The 25,969-nt window shown below is 49.1% G+C and overlaps 1 protein-coding gene across 1 annotated transcript in view; it reads right to left on the bottom strand.

The window, feature by feature from the left end:
- Positions 1–1,986: 1,986 nt before the first annotated feature.
- Positions 1,987–25,969, bottom strand: part of MAN1C1 (mannosidase alpha class 1C member 1) — a 61,980-nt gene continuing 37,997 nt past the window's right edge. Inside the window, exons 4-13 of the mRNA XM_061373620.1 lie at positions 23,321–23,436; positions 20,691–20,771; positions 18,574–18,668; positions 14,708–14,831; positions 12,238–12,331; positions 8,991–9,106; positions 8,583–8,802; positions 6,341–6,513; positions 5,425–5,540; positions 1,987–4,818 (exon numbers count right to left, since the gene is read on the bottom strand). Of these exons, the coding sequence (XP_061229604.1) occupies positions 4,698–4,818; positions 5,425–5,540; positions 6,341–6,513; positions 8,583–8,802; positions 8,991–9,106; positions 12,238–12,331; positions 14,708–14,831; positions 18,574–18,668; positions 20,691–20,771; positions 23,321–23,436 (1,256 nt within the window). The 3' untranslated portion in view covers positions 1,987–4,697. The remainder of the gene's footprint in view (positions 4,819–5,424; positions 5,541–6,340; positions 6,514–8,582; positions 8,803–8,990; positions 9,107–12,237; positions 12,332–14,707; positions 14,832–18,573; positions 18,669–20,690; positions 20,772–23,320; positions 23,437–25,969) is intronic.

Genomic DNA, 25,969 nt, shown 5'->3' with positions numbered 1-25,969 from the left:
ATAAATAAGGCCACATGTTCTGATGGTGAAACTTAACATGAGAACCACTGCTTCTGAATGTGAGTGTAACAGGGGAAACGGGAAATCATGTAGGCCCATCGCATTTCCTGGTAGGGTAACTCCAAAGTAGAAAAACCCCACTGTAAATTAAGAGCAGAATTCCCATTGGTGCCCCACATGCCTGAGACTGAAAGGCAGGAAAGCAGCTCAGACATCCCTTCCCAGGTCCTTTCCATTAGACATTTAAAACCAAAGCTCTGGTTCAACATAACACCCCATTTCTTTATCTACTCCAAGTCTGAAGACAAAGATGTGCATCGTCCATCTGGATGCAGACGTCCCACCACCCCACCGAGCAGGAGGACACATGGCAGGGACTCTTCATTAGGGACTGTAGTGATAGGACAAGGGGTAACGGGTTCAAACTTAAACAGGGGAAGTTTAGATTGGATATAAGGAGGAAATTCTTCCCTGTGAGGGTGGTGAGGCACTGGAATGGGTTGCCCAGGGAGGCTGTGAATGCTCCATCCCTGGTGGTGTTCAAGGCCAGGTTGGACAAGGCCTTGGGTAATATGGTTTAATGCGAGGTGTCCGGGCCCATGGCAGGGGGGTTGGAACTTGATGATCTCAAGGTCCTTTCCAACCCAAACCATTCTATGATTCTATGATTCTAAGCTGAGAGGGGACATCCCAGAACCTGCTTCCACACACAGAGCTCCCAGAGCTGAGGGCTCTGCTTCAGCAAGAGCATCCAGCCAAGGCTTGAGTGTGCAGAGGAGCAAGGCAAGAGCATGAGCTTTTCAACACACCAGTGGGGGAAACATCCCCGTTACTTGCGTTGTCATAGGACAGAAAATCCCAGTTGTGGATCAGCGCCAGTCCTTGGAACAAAGCTGATCCTTGGGATGAATCTTTATTCCTGCTAAACACATGCATGCTTAACTTGGTGCCTGCGATTAATCCGCTGGCCTCAGGGCTTTAACTGTGGGTATCTGTGAACACAGGCAGAAATAGTTGCAGGACTGTGGTATGGGAGAGCAGCAATTTCCAAGCATGGCTGTTTGCAACACAAAGCTGTTGCTGTGGCTGGTGCTAAGCTCCATACAAGTGTCTTGGTGAGCAAATTTATCAGGAAGATTTACATCACCAGGCAGCTCAACCCCCTCCCTGTTCGTGATGCAGGCACTGAGGTGCAGGAAGCAGCAGCCCTCCTCCAGCAGTGTGTGGATGGGACTTTACGAATACCCTGCTTGCTCACTTGTGTGGAAGAGAAAACAAGAGCAGGGTTTTAATATAATACCAAGGATCTATTTCTAAAGGAAAGTAGAACCATGCTATTTATTTTGGGGATTTACATTTTGCCAGGCAAAGAGCTTTGAGTTGCTCCAAGAGCAGGACATTTTTATTTATGGAATTCCCTTAATCCATTATAAAACCCCTCTGAGCTAAACCAGCTTCCTGGTATCCAAATCTCTCTGATAACTCACTCCCAAGATGTTTATTTACCAAAACCCATTCCTCTAGGCCAAGCTTACCAGCCAGCAGCTTTATCCCTGGGATAATGCTAAGTCCCCATCCAACAACTGTATTTCTCTTGGGGAATTACACAGGCATGAATACAGAAACACATCTTTTGTTTTCCCAGCTTGCTCAAAGCAGCTTTCTCTTCCCACGTTGCTGGATGAAGCAGTTAGCAAGAGAAGGCGCAGAACCCTTCACCAAGGGCCGTGCAGCTTTGCAGTGACCAAAGGAACGGCTGCTGGGAGGGAGGATGCAGCTTCCAGATCCCAGATCCAGCCCTGGTTGCAAGATGCATGAAGCAGGTACTCATGGCTGGAGCAGGAGCTGTGTGTGAGCATTCCTGCACACTCATCCCCCTCGGAGGACGCTCAGGGCCTGAGGCATGGAACAACCTGGCTTCGGGCTTTTTCCTTCCCTTTCCTTGTGTTACTTAATCCCAGAAACAATGCACACAGAAGCGCAAACTTGGCTGGGGATTATTTATTTGTGCTAGAAAAATGAGACATTTAGTAGAGCTTCTGCTAACCCCTATCAGATGGGCAAGAAGCAGTGTAAGAGAGCTGGTGCAGATGGGAATTGCTGTCCACACACACTGGCTACAGGACTCTGGAAATCAACATCTATTGTGAAATACTCTTGAAATCAAGGAGTATTGTCACCTAGTTATTCCAAGCATGATGTAGCAGGTCTCTGGCAGATGGCTTTACAGAGGATCAACCCAAACATGCTTTTTATGTTACAAGACTTTATTCTGTTTCACAGATTTGACTATTACAGCAGTGAAATTATTACAAGTGACTCATAACATTTAGTTCCAAATGAAAAGTAGAAAAACACAAAACCGATGAAGGGCAGTGAAATGAGATGCCACGTGTGGGAAATGTGTTTTAAGAGCACAGAAAAAGTATACAAAAACACGTTAGAATCAAGAACTCTGCAGACAGCGTTTGATTTAGTTACAGCTTTGACACCACAGAATCACAGGATGGGTGAGGTTGGCAGGAGCCTCTGGGGCATCTGGTTCAACCCCTTGCTCAAGCACGGCCACCCAGAGCCCCCTGGGCAGCCTATGCAGTGCTCAGTCACCAGCACAGGACAAGAAGTGTTTCCTGATGTTCAGGACTCTCCTGTGTTTCAGTTTGTGCCGGTCCTGTCACTGGGCACCACTGGGAAGAGCCTGGCTCCATCCTCTTTGCACCCTCCCTCCTAATGTATGTATATATAAAAGATTCCCCCTGAGCCTTCTGCAGGGTAAACTGTCCCAGCTCTCAGCTTCTCCTCATAGGAGAGATGTTCCAGTCCCTTAATGATTGTTGTGGTCCTTTGTTGCACTCACTGCACTATGTCCATGTCTGTCTTGTACTGAGGAGCCCAGACCTGGACACAGCACTCCAGCTGTGGGCTCACCAAGTGCTGAGCAGAGAAGGACCACTTCCCTTGCCCTGCTGGCAATGCTTTGGGGCTAATGCAGCCCAGGATACCACTGGCCTTCTTTGCAGTAAGAGCCCATTGCTGGCTCATGGTCAACCTGGTGTCCACAAGACTCCCAGGTCCTTTTCTGCCAAGATGCTTTCTAGCACATGCTGGAGCATGGGCTTGTTCCTTCCCAGGTACAGGACTTTGCCCTTCTGCTTGCTGCACTTCATGAGGTTCTTACCAGCCCATTTCTCCAGCCTGTTGAGGTCCCTCTGGATGGCAGCACGACCCTCTGGTCTATCAGCCACCCCTCCTAGTTTTGTCATCATCAAACATGCTGAGGGTACACTCTGCCTCATTATTCAGATCATTAATGAATATGTTAACCAGGACTGGACCAGTATCAATCCCTGTGATACTCTGCTAGCTACTGGCCTCTAATAGACTTTGTGCCACTGATCACCAATGCCCAACCATCAGCCAGTTTTCAACCCACCTCTCTGGCTGCTCAGCCTATAGATCAACAGCTTGTCTATGATGATCTCCTTTGACAGTGTCCAGGAAGACTCTATCTGCTGCTCTGCCCTTATCTACCAGGCCAGTCATTTCAGCATAGAAGTGTAGCAAGTTGGCTAAACCTGACTCCCCTTGGTGAAGCTCTGCTGGCTACTCCTGAGGAACTGTTGGTTGTTCCTGTGCCTGGAAATGGTTTCCAGGATAACGTTGCCTTCCCAGGGACTGAGGTGAGCCTCGTGAGCTCATGGCTCTCTGGGTCCCCCTCTTTGCCCTTCCTGTTGACAGGAGGAACATTTGCTTTACTTCAGTCTTTGGGCACTTCTCCCAGTTGCCACGGTCAATCAAAGATTATTGAGACAGTGACATCTGCCAGCTCTCTCAGCACTTGTGGGTGCATTCCCAAGGCCCATGGACTTATCTATGTACAGTTGGCTTAAGGATTCCATGATCTGATCCTCTTCCACCAAAGGTACATCTTTGCTGCAGCCTTTCCCCGTGGTCTATGGAACCTGTGATTCCTGAAGACAAGTCTTGCTAGTAAAGACTGAGACAGAGGTGACATTTGGTATTTCAACTGTTTCCATGTCCTGTGTAATCAGGTTCCTTGTCTTACTGATCAGTGAGCTCTTTCTGGTCAGGTGGCCTACAGCAGACACCCATTATAATGTCAGTTGTATGTCTTCTCTTTAATCCTAACCCATAAGCTCACAGTTAGCTCATCTATCCCTGGGCAGAGCTCCATGCACTCCACCTGCTCTCTCACATAAAGGGCATCTCCCCTTCCTCATGCTCCTGTCCTGCCATTCCTAAGTGCCTAGGAAGCACCATATATTGGCAACTGTTCATTAGAAAGGTGATCAATCCATGAGTATATAAAAGGCAAAAATGAAACTGAGAAATGAAAGGAGGATGTGTGTGTGTGTGAAGTCTATTTTATGGCAAACTTCCAGTCCTTTGGCCACTATAAAGCAAAGTCAGTGGATTTCATATAAATTCTCTGTATAAAGGAATGTCTATGAACTGTGTACAATATGGCCCAGAATAAACATCTCAGTATCAGGCTAATAGAGCTCCTCACAGAGGAAAAGAAGGTGCTTACATCATGGTTTCATCTTCCCCATACAATACTGTCCGGAATTGGACTATTCCCCAAAATACCATTTCAGGAACAATGCAAATTCCTTTAATGGAAAGGAAAAGCCGAAACACAAGGAGGCTGCAGCAGCAGGGCCTGGGCAGTGGCCTCACTGCTGCACGCTGGCTTTAAAGTTCGTGTGGTTGACTGGCAGGGGGTGAGCCTCTGTGTTGAACACCCAGTCGTCCAGAGACAGCACGTCATCTTCACAGAACAGAAGATAGAGGTACCTGGAGCCGGGAGGGAGATGGAAGGAAACCCAAATGGGACTCCAGGCACACACAAGCACTGGCAGCAGGACTGTGATAGGGCTGGCCATGGTTTATGGTGATGCATTCCCCCACTCCCTGCCTCACTCTCCTGCTTGAAACTCCCAGCCCTGGTACAACTGTGGCACAACGGGAAGGGCATCTGTGATCAGCAACAACATTAGCTCATGCTACCTGTGAAAGGCAGCTCTGCACCAAGGGGCAGCAAATTCAGGCCACAGTCACGTCTCCTCTGTATACAGGGCATCAACCTGGCAGAGGAGACAGGCTGTCTCTTAGCTAAATGCAAGGGAGCTCAGCAGTCAGAGCCTCCCACTTAGAGCAGCTTAAAATCACAGGAAGAGTCCTTTAAATCCCCCCCATCAGCAAAAACCTTGAGAGTGCCAATGACAGCAATAGTTCTACAGGAGGAAACTACCAAAGCTTTGCAGCACCCACAGCCTTGCCCAGTTTTCCCCACAGAGAATAAGACTTCCCCCTTATTATTAGAGCCTAATAAAGCAGACAAGAGTGTTGCTGCTGCAGGAATTATGCTACTCTGAAAGGCCTCTGTGACACTGGACTTACTTCAGAGTCTCTGCAAGGAAAAAACTCTGTTGCATGTTGTCATGGGTCGGGGTTGTGGTATAAACATCTCGGATGCCAGAGAAACCAGCTTCTACTCTACAATGCTTTTCCAGGGCCTGCGAAAGGAAAAGAAATCTCAGTAACACACAACAGCATGGGGCAGTAACTCATTAATCATCATCAGGTCTGTTACAAGTCAGCTTTACAAATCAAATTCCAGGATTACAGTAGGCTCTGTCTCTCACTAAGAGTGTGGTGATTACTCCAGGCTCTGGAAATAAAGCTGGTTCTAATGAAATAGCAAGAGAAACATCAACCACCTAAGTTAGTTGATTCATTGACCTTGATGTTACAGAAATAGCACAACCAGATCTCAAGTGGTAACTCGCTGCTTGTGGAGGCTCTTTCCCAGCAAGAAGACAAATGACAGTTGTGCCACTGAAATGCAGCTCCTGCCAGGATGTGGGCAGGGGCTAACAGGCTATTGCATGAGCTAGAAAGAGGTGAGGGGCTTTCTGGCTGGGACATCTTTGTGGGTAGAAGACAAGACCCAGGGCAAAGGCAGGTTTCCTGCTTTTCCCTGGCCTATTACAAACCCATGGTTCTGAGCAGCCTAGACACTGCAGATGGAACATTGACTCCTTTGTGCAGAGGGCTGTTTCATTAATAGCAGGTTTTGCTGTCTGCAACACTCCTCTCCATAAACCTCCACTGTTCTGACTGTTTTTAGTGTAGCCCAAAAGGCAAACACTCACAATGATCAACAGACACCACACTACATCGAGCTGTTTTGTGCATTCCTGCCCCACGGCTGATGTGTCTTAGTGCCCAACACGACTGAGAGTCTGCTCTTGTCTCTCCAAAGGAAAGAGCTGTGTAAGAATCCAGCAGCCTGGAAGCGGTATTCCAACCGTACCTTCACAACCTCCCAGCCCCACTGCCTGTACTTGGGATCGTGTGTCAGCCGCCACATGTACATGTAGCTTTCCACCACCTCCGGCCGCAGGATGTAGTAGCGCTCGCTGAGTCTGGTTGCCATGGCTTCAGTTCCAGCATCAAAGCGAAAGGCTTCAGGGCCCAGTTTGGTATCTAGACAACAATCACACACATGCAATAATCATTCTGAGCAGAAGGAAACACACTCTCCACGTGCTTTTATATTGCTCAGGCTGCCAACGTGTCCTTAAGGCTTGCGAGAGCAGAGCAGTCGTGCTTGTCTATCAGATCAACCTCATACTGATGTCAAAACAGGGGCAGCTCCACAGAGTGCACAAGCTGTGCCCACTGCTGCTCCAGGCGTTGCTCATGCTGGGGTATGTGGGTAATATCCAGGTGAGGATGAAGTGTTTCTGAGGGTGGAAAAACCCACAAACTTGGAGCAGATTTGAGCATGCAGAGGGCAGGCACAAATCTGCCCCATGGCCTGGCACTTTTGCTGGGCTGGTATTTGCTCCTATGAATTGCCTCACAATTATCTGTCCACCAGACTGAGCTGTTCCACCTGCACTGCAGCAAGGAGGATGTAAGAAGTGGTACCTGGGACCTGCAATCACTTCTTCTGCCTTTCCTCTGGTCCACAAGCAGCCTCTTTGAGAAGGAAGACATCAGGATGATGGGGAAGGCTTCATCGATTTCCCTGGGGCTTTATAAGTAACACATTCAGAGTACCTGGGTCTTTTGGAGTTTCCCTTACATGAGAATCTCAATCTCTTGCAAGCACTGGCTAGCACTCTGATCCCTACTTCCAAAATGAATGCTCTCCCTTTCAAAAACCAGGCAAACTGAGCACAGAGGTTGATTGTGAGGGTGGTGAGACCCTGGCACAGGCTGCCCTAAGAAGCAGTAAATGCTCCATCCCTGGCAGTGTTCAGGGACAGGCTGGTCGGAGCCTTGGGCGACATGGTCTGCTGTGATGCATCCCTTCCCAAAGCTGGGAGCTGGAACTTGATGATCTTAAGATCCTTTCTAATCCAAACCAATCTGTGACTCTATGACTGTGATCATGCCACAAGGTTTCTCTTGCTGTTCCCATGTGTGGCTGTGTTTCAGGGAGTCATTTTCTTTCTCCAGCTGTGTTGCACTCCTTCCCTGGGGCATGGGGATCTAACAGTGCTGGGCCATCTGCTGAGAGCCAGGGTGACATGCACAGGCATTCTCTGTAAATCAATGAGCTTGCTGAAGTGACAGCACTGTCACCAGTGCGGGCAGGTTGCTACCATCCTTTCTATGCTGATGGGTATTGCTGAAGGTGAAAACTGGCTCCAGGCACTCACAACCAGAGGGTTATTAGTTTGGGTGACTTGGTTTAGTTCTGGAAGCACTGGGGGGAAAAAGAGAGTTATTTGTGAACATTTCAGGTTAGCTTTAAGTTTATTGGGCAAACGTGCTGGACACTGGCTCCCAGTATGGGCTTGCTGATGTGGTGAAGGTGTGAAACAACCTTTGGGAACAGTTTGAGTAGACAGACCTGTGCTTGACAAGGTCCCAGAAAGCAGAGTGCTGCTTCGCTGCCTGCAGTCTCAGAAGAGCTACAGAGATGCCTACAAAGGAAGGAGTGATGTCCAATGCAAGCCCCTCTTGCTGAAAGCCCTGCAGGCACAGAATAACCCAGACTCTCATTCATCACGTCACTGCTCACCCAAAGCCCTCCCTGATAAGCACACTGAGTGGTGAAACTCATTTTCTAGGCCTTGGGAAACATCAAGATTTAGCCAGGCTCTCTTCAACAGCAGGAGAGACTTCATTTGTTGTGTTCCTACCCGCAGCTGCAGGTCTCCCACACTCTGCTGCTGGGCTTCTCAGCTGCTCTGCTCCATCGAGTGGGATGCTTTGCAATTAATCTGTTAAGCTCCCATTTTTGTCTGCGAAGGGATGTGAAAAGATAAGACTCAAACTATAGTCTAGCTGGGAGAAAGCCAGTTCTGTGACTCGGAGGTGGGACTAAGCTATGGGTTATTTTCCCAGCTCTGCCACAGGAGCTCCCATCTGCCTGTCCCTCTGCTCCAGCTGTAAACCAGATTGCTTTCTCTTCTAGATAGCCCAGAAAAGACAAGTGAAAATCACACACAGGGATGCAAACCTCTGCCACACCAAAGCTCAGCTTCCTAAGGCTGTAGGTGACCCCTCACTAATACTTTCCAGGCAGTCCACAGATTTACCTGAGCGTGCATAAGACTCATGACATGTGCTTGTTATCTCTGCAGCGAGATCCATGTAATGTTGCTTCCTCTCTTCTCCAGCGTGCTCAGCTCCAAGGGCTATCATGCCCCCAGAGAAACAAGCCAGGTGGCCCATTTTGTGATCCAAGACACCACCCCTCCACTCAGCGATGTAGGTCAATCCTCCAGCTGACTTTTTGACCAAATGCTTTTCTATTGCCTGAAGGGATGAAAATCAGGATGTTAAGATACATTGTGGGCAGTAAGTCACTTACTAAGTATTTACTTAGTGGAAAGAAGTGGAGTAAATACCATAGAAACACAAAGATCTGGGATATTTTTTGCTGAAACGTTCTGACGACCAATGTCCTCCTCCCCCAAAATACAGAGCAGCAATTTGCTCCTTACCTCTAGTGCATCATCATACATCTTTTTAGCTTCAGAGTCTTTCTTGTCCGACATCAGCCAAGATTTGATGAGATATTCATAAAAGCTGTCCCCAAGCCCCCCAATGGAGACGTGGTCTGTAGTGGGAAAGCCAGAAGAGAACTTCAGCTTCACAATATACAATGAGCAGTTGCTTTACAAAGAACAAACAACCATGTCTTGTTTAATGCCCTTGTTCTCTCTGTCTTCTTTCCAGTTTCCTGGGGAGAGCTTGCATTTCTTTTTCAAAAAGCAAGAAAGGTGGAAAGTGCAATCAGAAGAAAAATGTTCTGTCATTTTACAACGCATCAGTATCCCTTACCAAAACTATGCAGAGGTCTTGCTTTGCAACTTATTTATACTGCAACTTGAAGATGCTTCCTATTTATGAAGCAATCATCATAAATCCCAGCCTCATAAATCAAAAGCAATGGCAGGTATTGATAGATCTCTTATATGAAGCCACTGGGTGCTGCCTCCCTGCCTCAGGAAAGCGAAAAAGCATGCTGGATCACACAGAGCTGCCAGCAAGGGGCTGCTGTAGGGACCTCTCCATCATGCCATTTGTATTCCTGGCTCATGGTGGGACTCAGTGCCCTGGGGAAGGCTGGGGCTGTTGGCGTATTAAAATGATAAAGTCAGGTCCAAGGATGTGCACTGAATATTTCCTTCTGCAGAGATTTTCAAGGCAATCGGCTCCGAGCACACAGAGCTGTGACCTTACAGGAGGATGCTGAAGAATTGCACTGTGAAATGGGGATGGCAGCAGCAGGATCCTGCCTGGGTGAAAGGCTGGCTGCTGTGTATCTGTAAACTGTACCACAGGGGGAAAGGCAGCATCCATTCTTCCAAACAGCCAAGTTCGCCCCTTTTTAGAAGAGCAAGACCCTGGACTGAACCATCCCTGCTAAAGGAACAGCGTCCACCTCTTGGTGTGCATCCTCATTGCCAATGAAGCATATGCAGGAGGGTTTGGAGTTAGCTGGTCAGATTTGTATTTTCCCTATCTCTGTACATTTATAACATCCTGAGACTTATTCTAAATGCTAAATCCTACCAAAAGAAGAGCTCAACAGCCATGACATCCTGACCTGAAGAGCAAATATTGCTGATACAGTGTGCCCAACGATCCAGGAATAATCCAAAGCAAAACAACGAGATTAGATGCATGACTTCAACAAAACAGAGGACAGACTATTTGCAAACACAGGCTGCACAGCCTGTCTTTACAGAGCAGCTCTGTGATCCTGAGCGTGTCATTCATAAAAGCACCAAAGCAGGAGCTCTGGGACATAATTGTTTTCCATATGGCACCAGCTTTGCCAGCATTTGCCTCCAAGGCACTGCATAATCAAGTTCTTGATTTCATCAGGGGACTGTGCTTTAGTTCTCTCCAGGTAAGGGCTGCATTCGGGAGAGGCGCAGCACTGCCTCTTCATTGCAAGATGTGCTCATTCAGGCAGGTCAAAGATACACCTTTTAAGAAAATCACAGCAATTCCAAGAAAAAACGCCTTCCTGCAAAGAGCTTTAATGACAAGAGAGAAAATGAGAGCCTGGCACCTACAGGGGACATCTCTGTGACAGGCTGCAGCTGCCTCCCTGCTTCGGTCCTAATCTCTTTCTCACCACTGGACATGCAGAAGAGGCTGATTCAGACCACAAGGCTCTATTATGAACCACTGCTGCAACAGCCTGCCCCATGAGCTGCCCTCATGACGTGGGGCTCTAGGAGAGCTCTCAGCACCCACGAATAGGCAGAACTAATGCTGTGTCTGGTAGAATGTGCAGTGTGGCTGCCAGCTGGGAATAACCCATGGAAAATGGTACCTCAGGGTGCGGGAGATTTGCTTTCCAAGCGGAACATACTGCAGCAACTCTGCAGAGACCAGTGCGGAGGAGCAGCTGAACTGCTTACAAAGGGACTGGATAACTTTGAACATCAATGAATGGGACAAACACAGAAGCCTATTTTCTTCCCTCATGGCACCAAAGGACAGCTCTGGTTTAATGGGACAACTGGAGCCATTCAGATGCTTTGTTGGGACACCTTTCAAGCCAAGCCCTGTCAATTACCATTAGAGGTGCTGCTGTGACAGTGAAAGGCCAGGGTTAGAGCTCCCACTCTGTCTCATGCAACTGCCTGTCAGCTACAATCAGAACCATTAGCACAGTAGTTAGGAAGGGCTGGAGGAGAGCAAACAGTGCAAGAGACAGGGGAACCCCAGGTAATGCAATAACTCGAAGAAAACTGCTTCAACAAGATAAACATAACCCAGGGACAGGTTAAAAAGAGCTTCTGCAAAAAAAACCCAACACTTTTCCTTCCTTTGACAGAGCAACAGGAAAGCCAGCAAACAAACCAACCAACCAACCCCAACAGAGAGGTCAGAGATGTGGGGCACAGCAGCAGAAGTAGCCTTTCATGTGCCTACCAGAAGGCAAGCTTCTGCCCTTCGGTGGCACAAAAAGAGAGGTACAGTCTCTTTTCTGGGTAAGGAAGGGGCTGTGTGGGTAGAGCAGGGAAGTAAATAACCTTCCCCTGGTTACACTGCTTCTATCATTTCCTTGCTCTTTTCAAGTCCCTTCCTAGTTATCACTCCTCTTTCATATCAGAGCAGCAGCTATTCAATGCCTATGTCTTCACTGCTGGCCACTGCTGAGTTCCCAACGAGAGAGAATGCATCCTTGTACCCTTGTACCAAACTGCACCACGCAGAGGTACCATGGTAAGAGGTACACAGATGCATACAGGAGGATGCATCCCTAGATCCTCGGGAGATGTGGCTCCATAAGCCCTCTGCCTGTCCTGGTGATTCCTTACTTGCTGCAGCACACTCAGGAAGGAAATCTTACTGTGCTTCTGCTCACAGCCACACATGCAACTCCCAGGCAGGCCTATGTGATGCCTGCAGGATGAGCTCTTAAAGAGATGTGCTGCTTTCTAACATCTGTGTGATGAACCATGTACCATTATCCTCCCCCATGCAAGAAAGGCCCTAATTCTTTCTGGAGGTGAGACACTCAGGCAGAAACAAGCCTGATGGAGTAAGTGTACAATTACTATATTGCATCTTACAAATGGGGCTGTGTTATCTAATCACATGTATAACAGGCTGCCTGACAAGACATTTTCTTGGCGTGCTGCTCTGACAGTTACTATTGCTTCCTAAAGAGCAATGCAAAGACTGAAATGCTCCCGGCATGACTCTGAACGCAGTGATACCTACGCTGCACCCAGTTCCCTGTCACCGGGCTGAGGAAGTTGGGATAAAGACCCTGTGGCTTCTCAACTCTGTTCAGGACCTTGCGGATGTTCATCACCTAGGAGAGATGAGAGACAAGAGCTCTGTTACTTCTCTGCTGACGAAGCCAATGGTCCTGCAGTGTCACTGAGAGCTCTGCAGCTCCACAGTGCTGGGCCCTGCTGAGCACACACAGCAGCCTGCGAGTCCTCACACAGGCAGAGCCCTGTGACAAGGCTCTGCAATGGAGAAGCAGCTTTGGCTCCTCAGCACAAGCTTTGTCCAGCTCTGTGGGGTTTTAGAGATGATCCTACAAACCCTGCAAGGCCCAGTTCAGTTCAGCAAGCAGTGGGAACAGCTCGCTAACCATGCTGCAGAAGCAGTCCTGAGGATTTGGGATCTGGGTGGAAAGGTATATGATTTTTTCCTTTGATCCAAAGGAAAGCAGTGGCAGGGATGAGTGACTCACATAGTACTTGAATTCACCATGTGGTCGCTTAACATGATAAATTTGGGCTTTTAATTTCAACAACAGACAGGTTCTTTAATACAACAGAACAGCTGTAAAACCTCCCTTGGCTTCACCCCCATTAACTCCAATAGGCCTTGCCCATAAGGGACAAAGTTAAATGGTATGCAGCATAAATATTCTATTATAATCTATAGAGCAGCTAATACACTCTAAACCTTTTATCAAATTAGAGAATGTGTACACTAAAAGCTGGCTGCAGACTTAAGCTGGTGCTTCCAAGTAAGTCCTCGTGCTGCAGAGCATTCACTGGAGTTCAGCAGCGTGGCACAGTAATGACATGTTTGAATAGAAGACACAGATGGACTTTACTCCTGCTAAACTCACACCAGTCCCAAGCTGCAAGTTAATGAGTTAATCTGCTCCTCTCAAGCAGCTTCCCAGGGGATGGGCTGATGGAGCCCACACCATCCTCTGTGTTCGCTCAGAGGCTGGCAGCAGGAAGGTGAGGACACAGCCTGCAGCACACACCAGGCACACTCTGCTCAGCAGGCTCCAGTGGAAAGGTTCTGCCCTTACCCATCCCTGGGCTTATGAGCCTGGGGACAAAGGCTTGACCCTGGCTCAAAATGCCACAGTTTGGCTCTAGAACATGGATCCAGGTCTAGTTTTTAACAGAGCATCTTCTCACCCTTGTGATTCCAGTGCTCATCTTCTTCACCGACCCTTCCTTACATTCGCACACGTTTTCTTTCCATATCACTGTTTCCTTTACTGGTCTTTCCTCAGCTCCCCCCTTCCTCTGAGCAGTCTGTCATTATCACTGTCCTCAGGGATCTTCAGCCTGTCTCCTGTATTTCAAACCACCAGTCCTTTTTTATTTCCCCTACAGAGTTCCCTCTTGCTCCAGCTTTCCCTCACCCTCTGCTTTCCTCTCCTGCTCACCCCTCTGTGACATTCCTCTTGCTTACCTCACCCTTACTGCTTTCCATACACTTCTCTTTCTTCCTGTCTCTTCTTCACATTCCCTTCTTGTTTCACAACTGACAGATCTGCACTGGCCATTTCCTACACAAGTCACATTTTGAGCTTTTTATTGGCATTCCTAGAACCACTGCCTGTTTTCACCCCACTCTGGACAGGCCCCCTTTCCTTTGGGCTCATGGGGGCATTTGGATTCTAACTGGAACAGTTTGTCTCCCTCGAAGCTGGCTCCTCAGGGACGTGCAGCACAAGTCAATGGCTTGCTGGTATCCAGCAGCATATTTATTAAGTCGCTCTCACATGCACTACAAGATCACTTGTGGAAAAAAAAGCTCAAGGTAATGTATAATATTAATAGATTTTCAGTTACAAGTTCCACAAAAGGAATCCAATATGTCAACTGTCAGGCCTTGCCTACACAAGAAACCTCAGCAGAACTCTTGCTGGCTGGAGCGTACATTTAATGCCTAGTTAGAGTGAAGAGGTCTGCAAGTACAAGGCACTACTATTAGGATATCAGAATTAACAATTATCCTCACAGCCTCTCTCATCTGTTCATCCAACAGATGGTTTCATTTGGGCTGTGTCCTTGTCTGAGGGAGTTTTTGCTACAACTTCACACAACAGACACTGAAAAAGACATCTCTGTCTCCTCAGGGGCTGCGAGTGATGGAGAGGCAGGCAAAGGGGATGCGGCAAATGGAAACAGCCAAAGGAGGCACTGGGGCAGCTGCCTTCCAAGGCCTCTTGGTGTGCCAGGATCTCCAACAGGAGCCCACTGCCTCCTTCTCAGAGATGCTCTGAGGCCTGGAGACAGGTTTCTGAATGAATGTCCCACTCTGGAAGCTTTCTCCTCTGGTGAGCTCTACTGGTACTGGGGAAAAGGAACACATTGCTGCCATGTCACCTGCTGCAGGCAGACCACAGTGCTGCTCTGCTCCAGCACAGACACAGCACTATAAAGAGACCAATTCACTAAAGCCCAAGTTGGGAAGTACTTGCCTTTTCTGCAAACACGGGGTTGCCAGAGAGCTCCGAGAGGTGCAGGAATTCCAAGTGCAAGGTACCAAACTCTGCCAAGATGCTGCTTCCAGCAGATGCCCAGCCCCAGCTCCAACTCATGCCGCTGCAGGGAGAGGAAACAGAACCTTCACTGCCAAGACAACCAGCCTGAGGTCCCCCCAGCACAGACCCTGCCTTTGCTATGTGCCTGCAGCGTGCACCACGTCCCAACAGGGGCCATGGGAAGGACAGACACACAGTTTTAGGACTGGGAAGTGAAGGGGTTTGATTTTCACATCTCTGTTTGCAGCTGACACTGATGAGGGAACAGGTTTCCAGTGATGGGGAGGGTAGCACTAGATGGCGCCTGAAAAGTGTCTGGGTGAAGGAAAAGGGTTTCTGCTGCTTACAGGAGGCCAAAACTAATGGTCTTTCTGAGGGGGGGGGAAAAACTTCCCCTTCATGTGATCTATGGAAAACCATTTCAGGTCCAGAGCTGTTTATTTCGCCTCCAGACAAAAAAAGCCATTAGATCAGCAATATGTTCACACTGTTTCCAATTGCTCACTCACTGCCAAGCATCAGCCTTCCTGGGAAATGTCAGGAGGCTGCAGCACCAGCTTTTCATTTGAAAACACAGTGTGCAGCTGAAACCCAGAACACAGAGCGCCTATGGCACAAACCTCCCCGTGCAGCCTTCAGCCTGCCCAGCCTGATGCTGGCTTTAATATCACATTGGCCACAACCTGGCAGCCGCTGGGGGTGTGAAACCATTCCACCATGTTCTATCTAAAGGAGTCAATTACTTTTCCTTTATTTACTGCCCTGAAGGGACAATCTAACAAACACCATCTAACAAACAGAAGCTGTCTTCTGAGCCGGGTCAGACAGGCAGGACCTGGAAGCTGCTGAACGCGGTTGTATCCTCTCCTTCCTTCACAGAGACCCAAAGCCAAATCAAGAGAGAGACCAGGAGAGGATGATGAACTAAAATCTGGAGGTGTAAAGGGTTTAAGGGAAGGAAAGCAGGGATCACGGACCCAGAACGGGAGGCATCGGGAGAGCAATCACAGTGCAGCAACACATAGGAAGGGAGCACGGAGCAGCAGCTTGGGGAAACCCTGTACTCCAGGACCTGGCAGAGAGCGTGGCAGTTGGAGCAGCAGGATGGAAAACAAGCCTGTGTGAGATGATACAGAGCCTGTGCGAAAACAGGAGGCCACAGGGAAGCGCATCAGCGGAAAGGCGACACAAGAGGAAAAGGTGGTGTGATGTGATAGGAAGAGATAAAGGCAGTTAGCTCTGGGAAGAGCTGGGGGGTTGGGGTACTTGGGGCCTCAAAACCCGTGTAGGAATTGACATAATGCCAGCTTCTGTTTGTTTCAAATCTCTGGATGTCATTCTTAACACCCCCCCCAGGCCGACACCACCAAAACCTACACATGCTGCAAGGCTTCCCCCCTCAGAGTATCCTCTCTCTCTGTACGAGAGATCTGCATGTATCATAATAGCGCTTCTTGTAGATCATTCTCCATTTCCAGGGGGCCTAATTGCATTAGAAAAATCCCATGCATTGGACAATTCCCTATTACAGTTCAGGTACCTACTCTATAAGCTCCCATGAAGTTGTCTCACTTGGGTTAGTTATCCTGCTCTTCTTCACTGGAAGTACATTAAGGTCTCACGGTCTTTGGCAGGGAGATTTGTCCCACTTACTCATTCCCAGTTCCTCCCAGTCACTTCGCATTGCTTTTAATCATACCCACCATAAATAATTTCTCTCCAACCTCTATCCCCTACCCTTTGGGTATTTGTAAGCAGTTACATTCTGCCTCCATGATCACTTAACCAAGGATGGGCTAATGTAAGACAACAGCTCACCTGGAGCATTGTGTGCAGTTCTGGTGTCCTCAACATAAAAAGGACATGGAGCTGTTGGAACAAGTCCAGAGGAGGCCGTGAGGATGCTCAGGGGCTGGAGCAGCTCCTGTATGGAGCCAGGCTGAGAAAGTTGGGGCTGTTCAGCCTGGAGAAGAGAAGCTGCGTGGAGACCTCAGAGCAGCTTCCAGTATCTGAAGGGGGCATATAGGGATGCTGGGGAGGGACTCTTCATTAGGGACTGTAGTGGTAGGACAAGGGGTAATGGGTTAAAACTGAAACAGGGGAAGTTTAGATTGGATATAAGGAGGAAATTCTTTCCTGTGAGGGTGCTGAGGCACTGGAATGGGTTGCCCAGGGAGGCTGTGAATGCTCCATCCCTGGCAGTGTTCAAGGCCAGGTTGGATGAAGCCTTGGGAGATATGGTTTAGAGCAAGGTGTCCCTGCCCATGGCAGGGGGTTGGAACTCGATGATCTTAAGGTCCTTTCCAACCCTAACTATTCTATGATTCTATGAGGTCTCTCTGGAATTAGCACATCCTTGTGAAAACAGAACTGGAGGGAGAAAATTCCTTCTGGGCTTTGGTTTCGCCCTGACATTGGGGTCAGTGTGTGTGCACAGCACCACCTCCTCTGCTCCCACCTCCACAGGCACTCTCACACTGAGGAACCCCCTGCCCCTTTGGGTACACAGCCTCTGGCTGTTCATCATGTACCTGCAGCACTCAGACTACAGATTTAGTAGTAGCAGTCAGTAGAAATAGTCAGGCTACTTCATCCTTGCTCCCGAGCAATTGATCCTCTGAGCCTTCAGAGCACTTTCATGGCCCTGAAACATGGGTTCTGACTGCGGGCTCAGCACTGCTTTGCTTTGCTCTTAGTCAAGGTCATCAGCAAAACATGCTGGGAATGCCCAGGCAGGCAGAGCCTGTTCCAATTGTCTCCAGGAAGGGCAGGGGAGGTTTGGCATTTCTGTGAAAGGTTTCTCTGTGCCACAGAGCCCTCATCAGCCACAGGGGAAGCAGAAAGTCTCTTCTGTAAAAGCCACAATTGAAGTGGTCATGGTGGCTCTGTTTTTCACCAGGCTCACGTGCAGATGAGACAACTGAAGGGTGTCAGTGGTACCTGAGCAATGGAGCAGCTTGAGCCACACACCTGAAAGTCTTGCACTGCACAGAGACATGAATGGAACAGGAGAGCTGGGCTAAGAGATGAGGAATGATTCTCACGGCTCCTGCTTGGGGTTTTGCAAGAGGTGAGGATGAAAGGCTTCTGTTAACCCCCGTTTCCAACTGCCTCTGTTTCAGCTGCAGCTTTTGCCCAGGGGGATTTGTGTGGAGGCATCAAAAGGAGCCCATGAGCCCTCACTGGCAGGGAACACTGTCTGCTGGCACAAAGGAGAGGCTGGCGCTCCGGCTGCCTCATGTGCCTCTGCTCAGAGACCTTCAGCAAGGGATCTGATCCAAAGCTGCCCTCCAGCACGACACCACCTACCTGACATGAAACGTGCTGGCTCCAAGTGAAGGAGAACGGCTGAGTGCTGGCAGCAACTGGAGGATGTGTACAGTGCCCCCCTTTCTAGCACCAAACCTGTCAGCCAGGCCCAGCCAGTTCCTTTCCCAAGGTTTCCAAACACGGACAAATTCACACTCATCTTGTTGGGCGCTCTGCAAAGATACTGAGCTATGTGCATGCTAGGTGCAGGCTACACATCACCTTCCGAAGCAGGTGAGGGTGAGGAAACTGCTATTGCAGCAGGGAGCCCTGCCAAGAGGTAGAGGAGGGAACTGCAGAGAGCCCCAGGTTACTGAAACACAGCTGGGTTTAACTTGAGTCCCCTGCAATCCCTGCCAAGGCACCTCTGGGGTTTGAGTTGGCAAAGCACTAGAGGGGGGCACCTCAGGAGCTGCTGCTGTTCCTGCCTGAATCCTGGCCTCTTACAAACACCCACAACCACAGTGATGCGCTGGGAGGGACGTGAGCCTTGCCTGCCCAAATTGATGACGCCGCGCGGGATCCCCGTGGGGGTGTTAAAAGCCGGCAGAAGTTTCTCTCCCAGTTCCAAAGCTTTGCTCTTGAAGACCTGTTAAAAGAAGAAGAGAGGATCGGTATCTGATGGGCTGCTTGTGAACACCACTCACACCGGCTTCCTTCCAATACACCATTATAGCAACCTCCGCCTGCTGTTCCAGGTACGCTGCTGCCCTCGCTCCACTGCACGCCAGACCCGAACCAGAACTCTTGCTGAACCCTGGTATCTACCTGAACGTCATCTAAAAACCTCCCCTAGAGCAGGCCCATCCCCTGCCAAACCCTCAGCCTGGATGAGTGCAGTCAGAGCTGCAGAGCTCAGAACACCCCAGTGCCAGCAGCAGATCTCTGGGAGCTGAACTCATCCAAAGAGGACTCTTTGGGGCCAAATTCCACCCTTTTCCCAAGGAGGACACAGGGAGGTGAAATGACTGAATTGGCATCCAAAGATGTCTTTCTAGGGTGCAGCGTTGTTAGATTTACAACACTTGTGTCATCTCCTGTTGGAAAAAACATGGTTTCCAACAATCTTTCGCTTGCAACTCTTTTCCAGGAAGGATTCATGGTTTCGTGGCTGAGCTGCTCCTTTTCCATTTGTGATGCCTCGGTTTTGGGCTTCCAAATCAAGTTCTAGCTTATGGCGGTTTGCAGCACAAAGGCACCACACAATTACTTTGGGACAAACTGACACAAGCACCAATCTCTGCTCCAGAGATTAGTTCTGATCAAGGGAAGCCTGTAAGTGACTCAGGAGATAAAGCCCCCCCCCACCATCAGCCCGAGCTGCCACAGGAGTGCACAGAAAGCAGGAATTTATTGCTCTAAAAATACAGCACTGAGGAAATCCGAGCTCTCCTGTGGGGCTGCAGACCTCTGATCCGCTCCCAAGGAGACAGGGGTTTGGTTGTCAGAAGGGAAAGCAAGAGAGTGGGACACGAGTTTTGCCTTTCAGTGTGGTGACCCTGAGTGGGAATACGCCAGGCACTGCCCTGGCTGCTGAGCATCACTGCTGACTGCATCTCAAGAGGTCACTGCTGGAGTTCTGTGCTTTAATGCTGTTTCTTTTTGCTCTGTTGAAGTTGTGACCAAGACAAGGCCTGGGCTGGGGCACTGGAGTCTGTGAGAGTTTTCCCTAGAGGGATATCATGGAAAGAAGTCATTCCTGGAACTCATTTAAAATGCAACGAAAGTAATTGCGCTGCTCCTGTGATTCCACGGATCAGTGATGAGCCATCCCATCCTATTAAGGTGGACAACACCCAGCCATGGTCACTGCTTGGCATGGGAGCTAAGCTCTCATTTAAGAGCCAGTCTTCCAGTTCCTTCACTCCCAAAACTCCCCCTTGAATCAGAGTTTCTGCTTGCCTAAGACTTCCAGAGCAAAGGAATAATCTCTTCATCTCCCTACAGCCAGTTGTGGAATTGCAGGCCAGGCACATTATAAAACAGATTATGGCATTAAGCCCTGGCCTCTGCAGGCTGGAGAGAAAGAAGGGAAATGGAAGTGAGAGCCTCCTGCTCTAGCCAGAATGGGAGCATCTGCTGCAGGGCAGCTTCCCTATGATGGGCCTGTGACACTCACAGCTGCTGGGCAAGGGAACATGGTGCGTTGCTGCAGCACTCTGTTAGTGCTTCCCTGCAGCCCAGGGCACTTTGTCTTAGGAGTTTGGGGCAGTGGCCACTAAGCAGTTGCCCTCCTTAGTCTGAGGCAGAATCTGGAATGATGCTTGATGAAATCTTGCCTATGTTTAGAATACAAAGGGACAAGGACAAAGACAATGATGACTGCAAATGGCACTTCATCACCAGGGAACACTGTACCCAGCTGAAAACGGGTCTTGCTGGAATTGCCCACAGGAGAACAGATTTGCCAATGAGCCATGCACAGTGTGTGCAAGGTAATTATGTGAGACTTAATTAAAAGAACATTAGTGGCATATTGATATTGAGAAAAACGACAGGTTTGGCCTGTTCTCATGGAGGGATCATCTGATGCTCAGAGAAGAGCTGCTGGAGAACCCTCTCAGTTCATTACTGGTGACTGTGTGCGACATGCAGAGCTGCAGAAACCAACCTCTTCTCCAGTTAAGTAGTATATGGCCAACAGTCCTCCCACATAGCGGATGTTCACCTCGAACAAGGATGCTTCTCCGTTCTGAAATACATAATGATAGACGTGACTGCAAAGTCTGCACACACAAATGGCAGCTAAGGGAAACAGACTGCAGGCAGGTACTTGAAGTCTCCCAGTCCTCACCGACAGTGAAACACAGCTTTTTGTCTGAGATCTCACAGCACTTTATTTGCTCTACAAATAGCTTGAAGGGAGGAGAAACCCCCAAACTGTCTACTCATCCCCAGCTGACAGTATGTCAATCAGAGCAGGTGCATTGTCCATCCATTCAACCCTGACTTGGGCTATGCCTTGCAGAAAGCTGTCAGTCAGTTCAGGGCAAAAATCTGCCTGTTGAAATGTTTCATATAAAGGGAAAATTGTGCAGCCATAAGGGGAAATGACTTCCTGCATTTCCCTGTGAAGAGGGCACGGCACCAGACAGACCTGATGCACTGCCTGCTTTTGGCAGGTACTTTCTGTCACTCAAGAACTCGCCCATCTGCAGGCTGAGAGAGGACCGCAGCCTGCAGGGAGCCTGTGCTAGGCACGCTGACAGAGACAACCTGCATGGTGCCCATGTGCCACCACCACACGCAGCAGATGCACGTGGCCACGCTTCCCTGCATCACTCCACAACACGCTCACCTGGAACACGTTTTGCTCTACCTACTCAGCTGATGAGCAGCCAATGTCAAAATGACTGCATGCAAAACATACTGTCAAAAACAAGGTGCTCCTGGCTCTTGAATCTGCATGATAAAAGATTCCTACCCTCACGTGTATAGAGCCAAAACTCAGAGAGATCTTCCACCAACACAGCAACAAAGAGGCACCCACACCTCTGCACCAGCCTGCCCCTTCCAAACCCCTGCAGGTTACAGAGCAGTGCAAGTGCTTCCTTCAGATGATGACTAAAACCACACGAGCCATCACGGCACCCAGGTTCAACCAGAGCCCCATTTCTGGACTGTCAGTGCTCCTTGTACAGAGCCAACCTTTAACTAATTTCCCTCCTCTCCCCCTCTGCTGTGCTGCCTGACTCCCCCGATCAATCCCCAGCATTCACTCTTGTCTTTGCAGATCAATCTATTCTGCAGGCCAAGATTAAAAGCTTTTATGAAATCCAGATAAATTATCTCCCGGTTGATTTTGTCATTGTTTATTGATTCAGTAACGTACTGAGAGCATTCACCACATTTATCAGATGTGGTCTTCCTTTTATGAATACATGAATGTCAGTCGTGCCCTCCCAAATGATGCTTCTCTATGAAGCAGCTGCATGCATTGTTTCAATGGGGAGAACCATTTTGCACAACAGACAACAGGGCCGGCATTAAAAACCTCAAAGTTTAAACTGTGCTCTGGTTTTAACATTCTCCATATGCCCCTGACAAGGTCCCATCAGCTCTCCCATGAGAACTAGGAGATCTGGCTTGGAGACAACAGTCAGAGCTGTGGCAAGGGGCCCCATCCACAAAGGGAGATAAAGGACAGCATCCTTCATCTGACAGCAGGGTGCTGCACCCAGAGGCCCAGCAGCTCTAACACTAGCTCTGGGAAGTGGCTCGGACAGGGACCCAGGGAGCGATGGCCTTCTTCCTTCCAAATCCAGGCACTTGCTCCAACAGCTCCATGTCCGTCTTATGCTGAAGACATGAACTGCAGACAGTGCTCCAAGTGCAGACACTTGTGGAGTGTGGACACCTGTGGAGACACTGCACACTGATTAAGGGAGTGGAGCATCTCCCTTATGAGGAAAGACTGAGGGAGCTGGGTCTCTATAGTTTGGAGAAGAGGAGATTGAGGGGTGACCTTATTAGTGCATATAAATATATAAAGGGGGAGTGTCACGAGGATGGAGCCAGGCTCTTCTCAGTGGCAAACAATGACAGGACAAGGGGCAATGGGTACAAACTGGAACACAAGAGGTTCCACTTAAACTTGAGAAGAAACTTCTTCTCAGTGAGGGTGACAGAACACTGGAACAGGCTGCCCAGGGAGGTTGTGGAGTCTCCTTCTCTGGAGACATTCCAAACCCGCCTGGACACGTTCCTGTGTAACCTTATCTAGGTGTTCCTGCTCCGGCAGGGGGATTGGACTGGATGAGCTTTTGAGGTCCCTTCCAATCTCTAACATACTGTGATACTGTGATACACTGCTGTGCACACAGCACTGACATACCAACAAAGCACCCGGTCAATGAGATCAGCGTTTTCCATCTTAATCTATAGAATGCAAAAGGAAAACTTGTCTTACTACAAGCAGACATTTAACGGAGATGAAACAGAACTTGTTCTTTGATGAATAAACTTCTTGGCATACCTAGTAACTACAGCTGCCTTTGTAACCCAGACCAAAACACAAGAAACACTAAACCGCGAATCTCATTTCCAGGTAGACACTGGGAGCCTGATCTGATGGCCCCTGGCTGGAAGCCCTGTATAGGCAGAACAATCATGACAGTGGTTTCTTCCCCCCCAGACTCCACAGTTCCCCTCCCCAAATGGTTCTGAGAACGCTGTGATCAGAAGTGACCAAATACAGGGAATCTTGGTGACACAGACAGGCACTCCCAGGAACTGACTCACCACGTTCAAGTCAAAGCTCTTCTCCACCCACTTCTTTGCTTCTTGGAATTCCTCCTCGAGTTCCATGATGTACAGAGTATCTAAGGCATCTATCACTGTAGCTCCTCGAAGGCCTCCTGCATTGCAAACAGAACAGCGTGATGAAGCCCCATCCATGCAGTCTTCTTTAGCTCTGCATCAATGTGCAGAAGCTGGGACAGGCAGCAGCTCCCAGTCCCAATAGTGGGGATGTCTGGATGGGGTCCAGACTGGCTGTGGCTACCAGGGCCAGTGAGCTCTGCTATCCAAAACAGGCTGCTTTGGAGAGGCCCAGTTTCCAAGGCCCTCCTGAAAGAATACCCCTGAGGAGGAGCTCGGGGTCCACACTTGAAGCCACCGGGCATGCTGCATGCCTTGGCCTCACTTCCCAGTCTTGTCTACACCAAAGCGGTTCAGCAATCCCACCCCTACTCTTTGTTCAGCTGTAAACCCCAGTTCAGCCTCTTTCTAACCCGGTTATGAGCATAGGTAAGAGAACTGGTGCTTTTATTGTGCAAGAGCACCCAAGACAGGACTTTGGTCATTCTGTCCTGATGTGGTGTTTGCTATCGGAGGCTCATGCCATGACCCAGGGTTACCAGCGCATCACAGAACACAGCCTCACCAGCAGCACAGAGCAGGAGCTAACCTCACTGCATCTTCAGCAGGGAGTGGGTGGCCTCAGGGGCAGCTCCTGGCACAACAGTCCCTAGGAGCACACTCACCAGCCTCCAGCAGATGGCAATGGGACACATGCAGATGAAGCAAATGCCAACCAAGGACTTGGACCATCGATGCAAAACAACTGCATGCCAAGCATTGTCTTACACAGACGGGCTGCAGGAGAACTTCCAGTGAGACTGAATGACGTGGCATGGCATGGCATGCCAAGAAAACTACACTGGCTGTGGAGGCAGTCAGTCTTGTAGCAGTTGAGGTTAAATGAGACATGTTGACAACCCTGGGTCTGGAACATCTCAGTGCTAGTTTTATCTCTGTTAGCATTCCCTAGAATTACTCCTAGCACAAGAAAGCAAAGGGTAGGGAAGCACACTGTGCCTCAAACCCCTCTGTGCTTTAATTACAAAGGCCATCGTCTTCCTGGGTAACTCTGCAAGCACTAATGCTCACGTGGAGGATCCCAGTTTGGAATCATCATCAGTCATCCCTCCGCACATGTAACGCACCAGGGCCACAGCGTGAAGCTGCCTCTGTGTTGCTGTGACAGGCTGCACGTGCGGGCCCACACACACACAGCTCCTTTGCAGCCCCGTTCCTACCACCCCCTGACAGCCAGAGCTGAGTCTCTTGGAAATCACTTGGATGAGGTTCAGGTTTCATTTCTTGAACGGGCTCTGTCCCCATCATCTCCCTTCCCTCTGTAAGCACAAAGCCTCACACACACCGCTCGTGCCCAGGGGGTTTCCTGGGACATGTCTGTATTTGCTGCAGGCCAGTTCCCTCTGCTCACTTTAGAACACTACCCCAAGTTCCCCCAGCTTTCCCAGCCTTTTACTGCATGCTCACTCCTATAACACCTTCCGTGTTACTCCAATTCCAGTCCTGCTTGAGAGGGAAAACCCATCCGGATGCACTGTTGAGGAGCTACTGCAGAGGGGAGAGGAAGGCAAAGGCGAGTCAAGTCACGAACCTTCGGACTTTGGTCTTTCCTTATTAAGGGAAAAAAGCAACTGTGGATGCTTTTCCCACAGCAGAAGTGCTCAGATGCACTGGTTTCCTGCAGGGCTCCGTTTTGCTTTCAGCACTCCTCCCCATGAGGAAGGCAACCTGCCTTACTTTGTTGATGTTACAAGACTGCAGTTTTGACACTTTTCAGCCAGTCAGCACATCATTGCTTTAATAAAAAGCCAACCTAGACTTTAGTGCTCAGCTACAGATTGCTGCCTTTCGGACGCTGTCTGCATCAGAAACAGGGGCTGTGGGAAAAGGATGAGGGCAGCAGAGACAGCCTCTAGAAATCCATTTATTCCTGCAGGCTTGTAAAATGAGCATCTAACTGGAGCTATCTCCGAGTGTGCAATAGATGGAGTCAAACAGCCACTAGATCAACTGGTGGGTTCTAAAAGGCAACTGAGCTGATGCTTGTATATCATGTTTTCCACAAGCAGTGACCATGAAGAACAACATAATCGAGGCCAGAGCTGCTTTTATCAACCTTAATGATTCTTCAATATTAACGATTATGTGAGCTTTATGCACATTCCTATTAGCAGGGAGAGACACCAGCTCGCAGCAACGCAGGCAGAACGGTTTCAAAGGAGAAGGAAAGGCAATGCCACCTGAGCACAGCCCATCACTGCGAGCAACACCAACAGGCTCGATTGCATTTCATGATCTAATCCACGAAGCCTTTCATCATCTGCAGAGAGACAAGGAGAAAAGTTGGATTTGCTCAAAGGGAGCAAAGAGGCGGACAAGTTTCTGGGATGATTAACTGGAGTGAAAAATATTGCTTGAATTGAGGAAGCCTCGTATGTTTTTAGCAAGTAAGTCCATTAAATACATGAAGTGCACTGGGGATGAGGAACATGCTCACTAAAGCACGGCTTGGAGTTGCTTAGCTTCCCTCCCCTGTGTTTGACACTGGAAGGCAAAGCCTGCTTCCCTGCT

Source organism: Neopsephotus bourkii, unplaced genomic scaffold (genome assembly GCF_033783945.1).
Source record: "Neopsephotus bourkii isolate Nb327-2 ecotype Australia unplaced genomic scaffold, CSIRO-AGI_Nbou_v1 NB_1632, whole genome shotgun sequence".
Lineage (NCBI taxonomy): Eukaryota > Metazoa > Chordata > Aves > Psittaciformes > Psittacidae > Neopsephotus > Neopsephotus bourkii.
The sequence above is the reverse complement of the archived record's forward strand: the minus strand, read 5'-3'. Positions and strand labels throughout refer to the sequence as shown.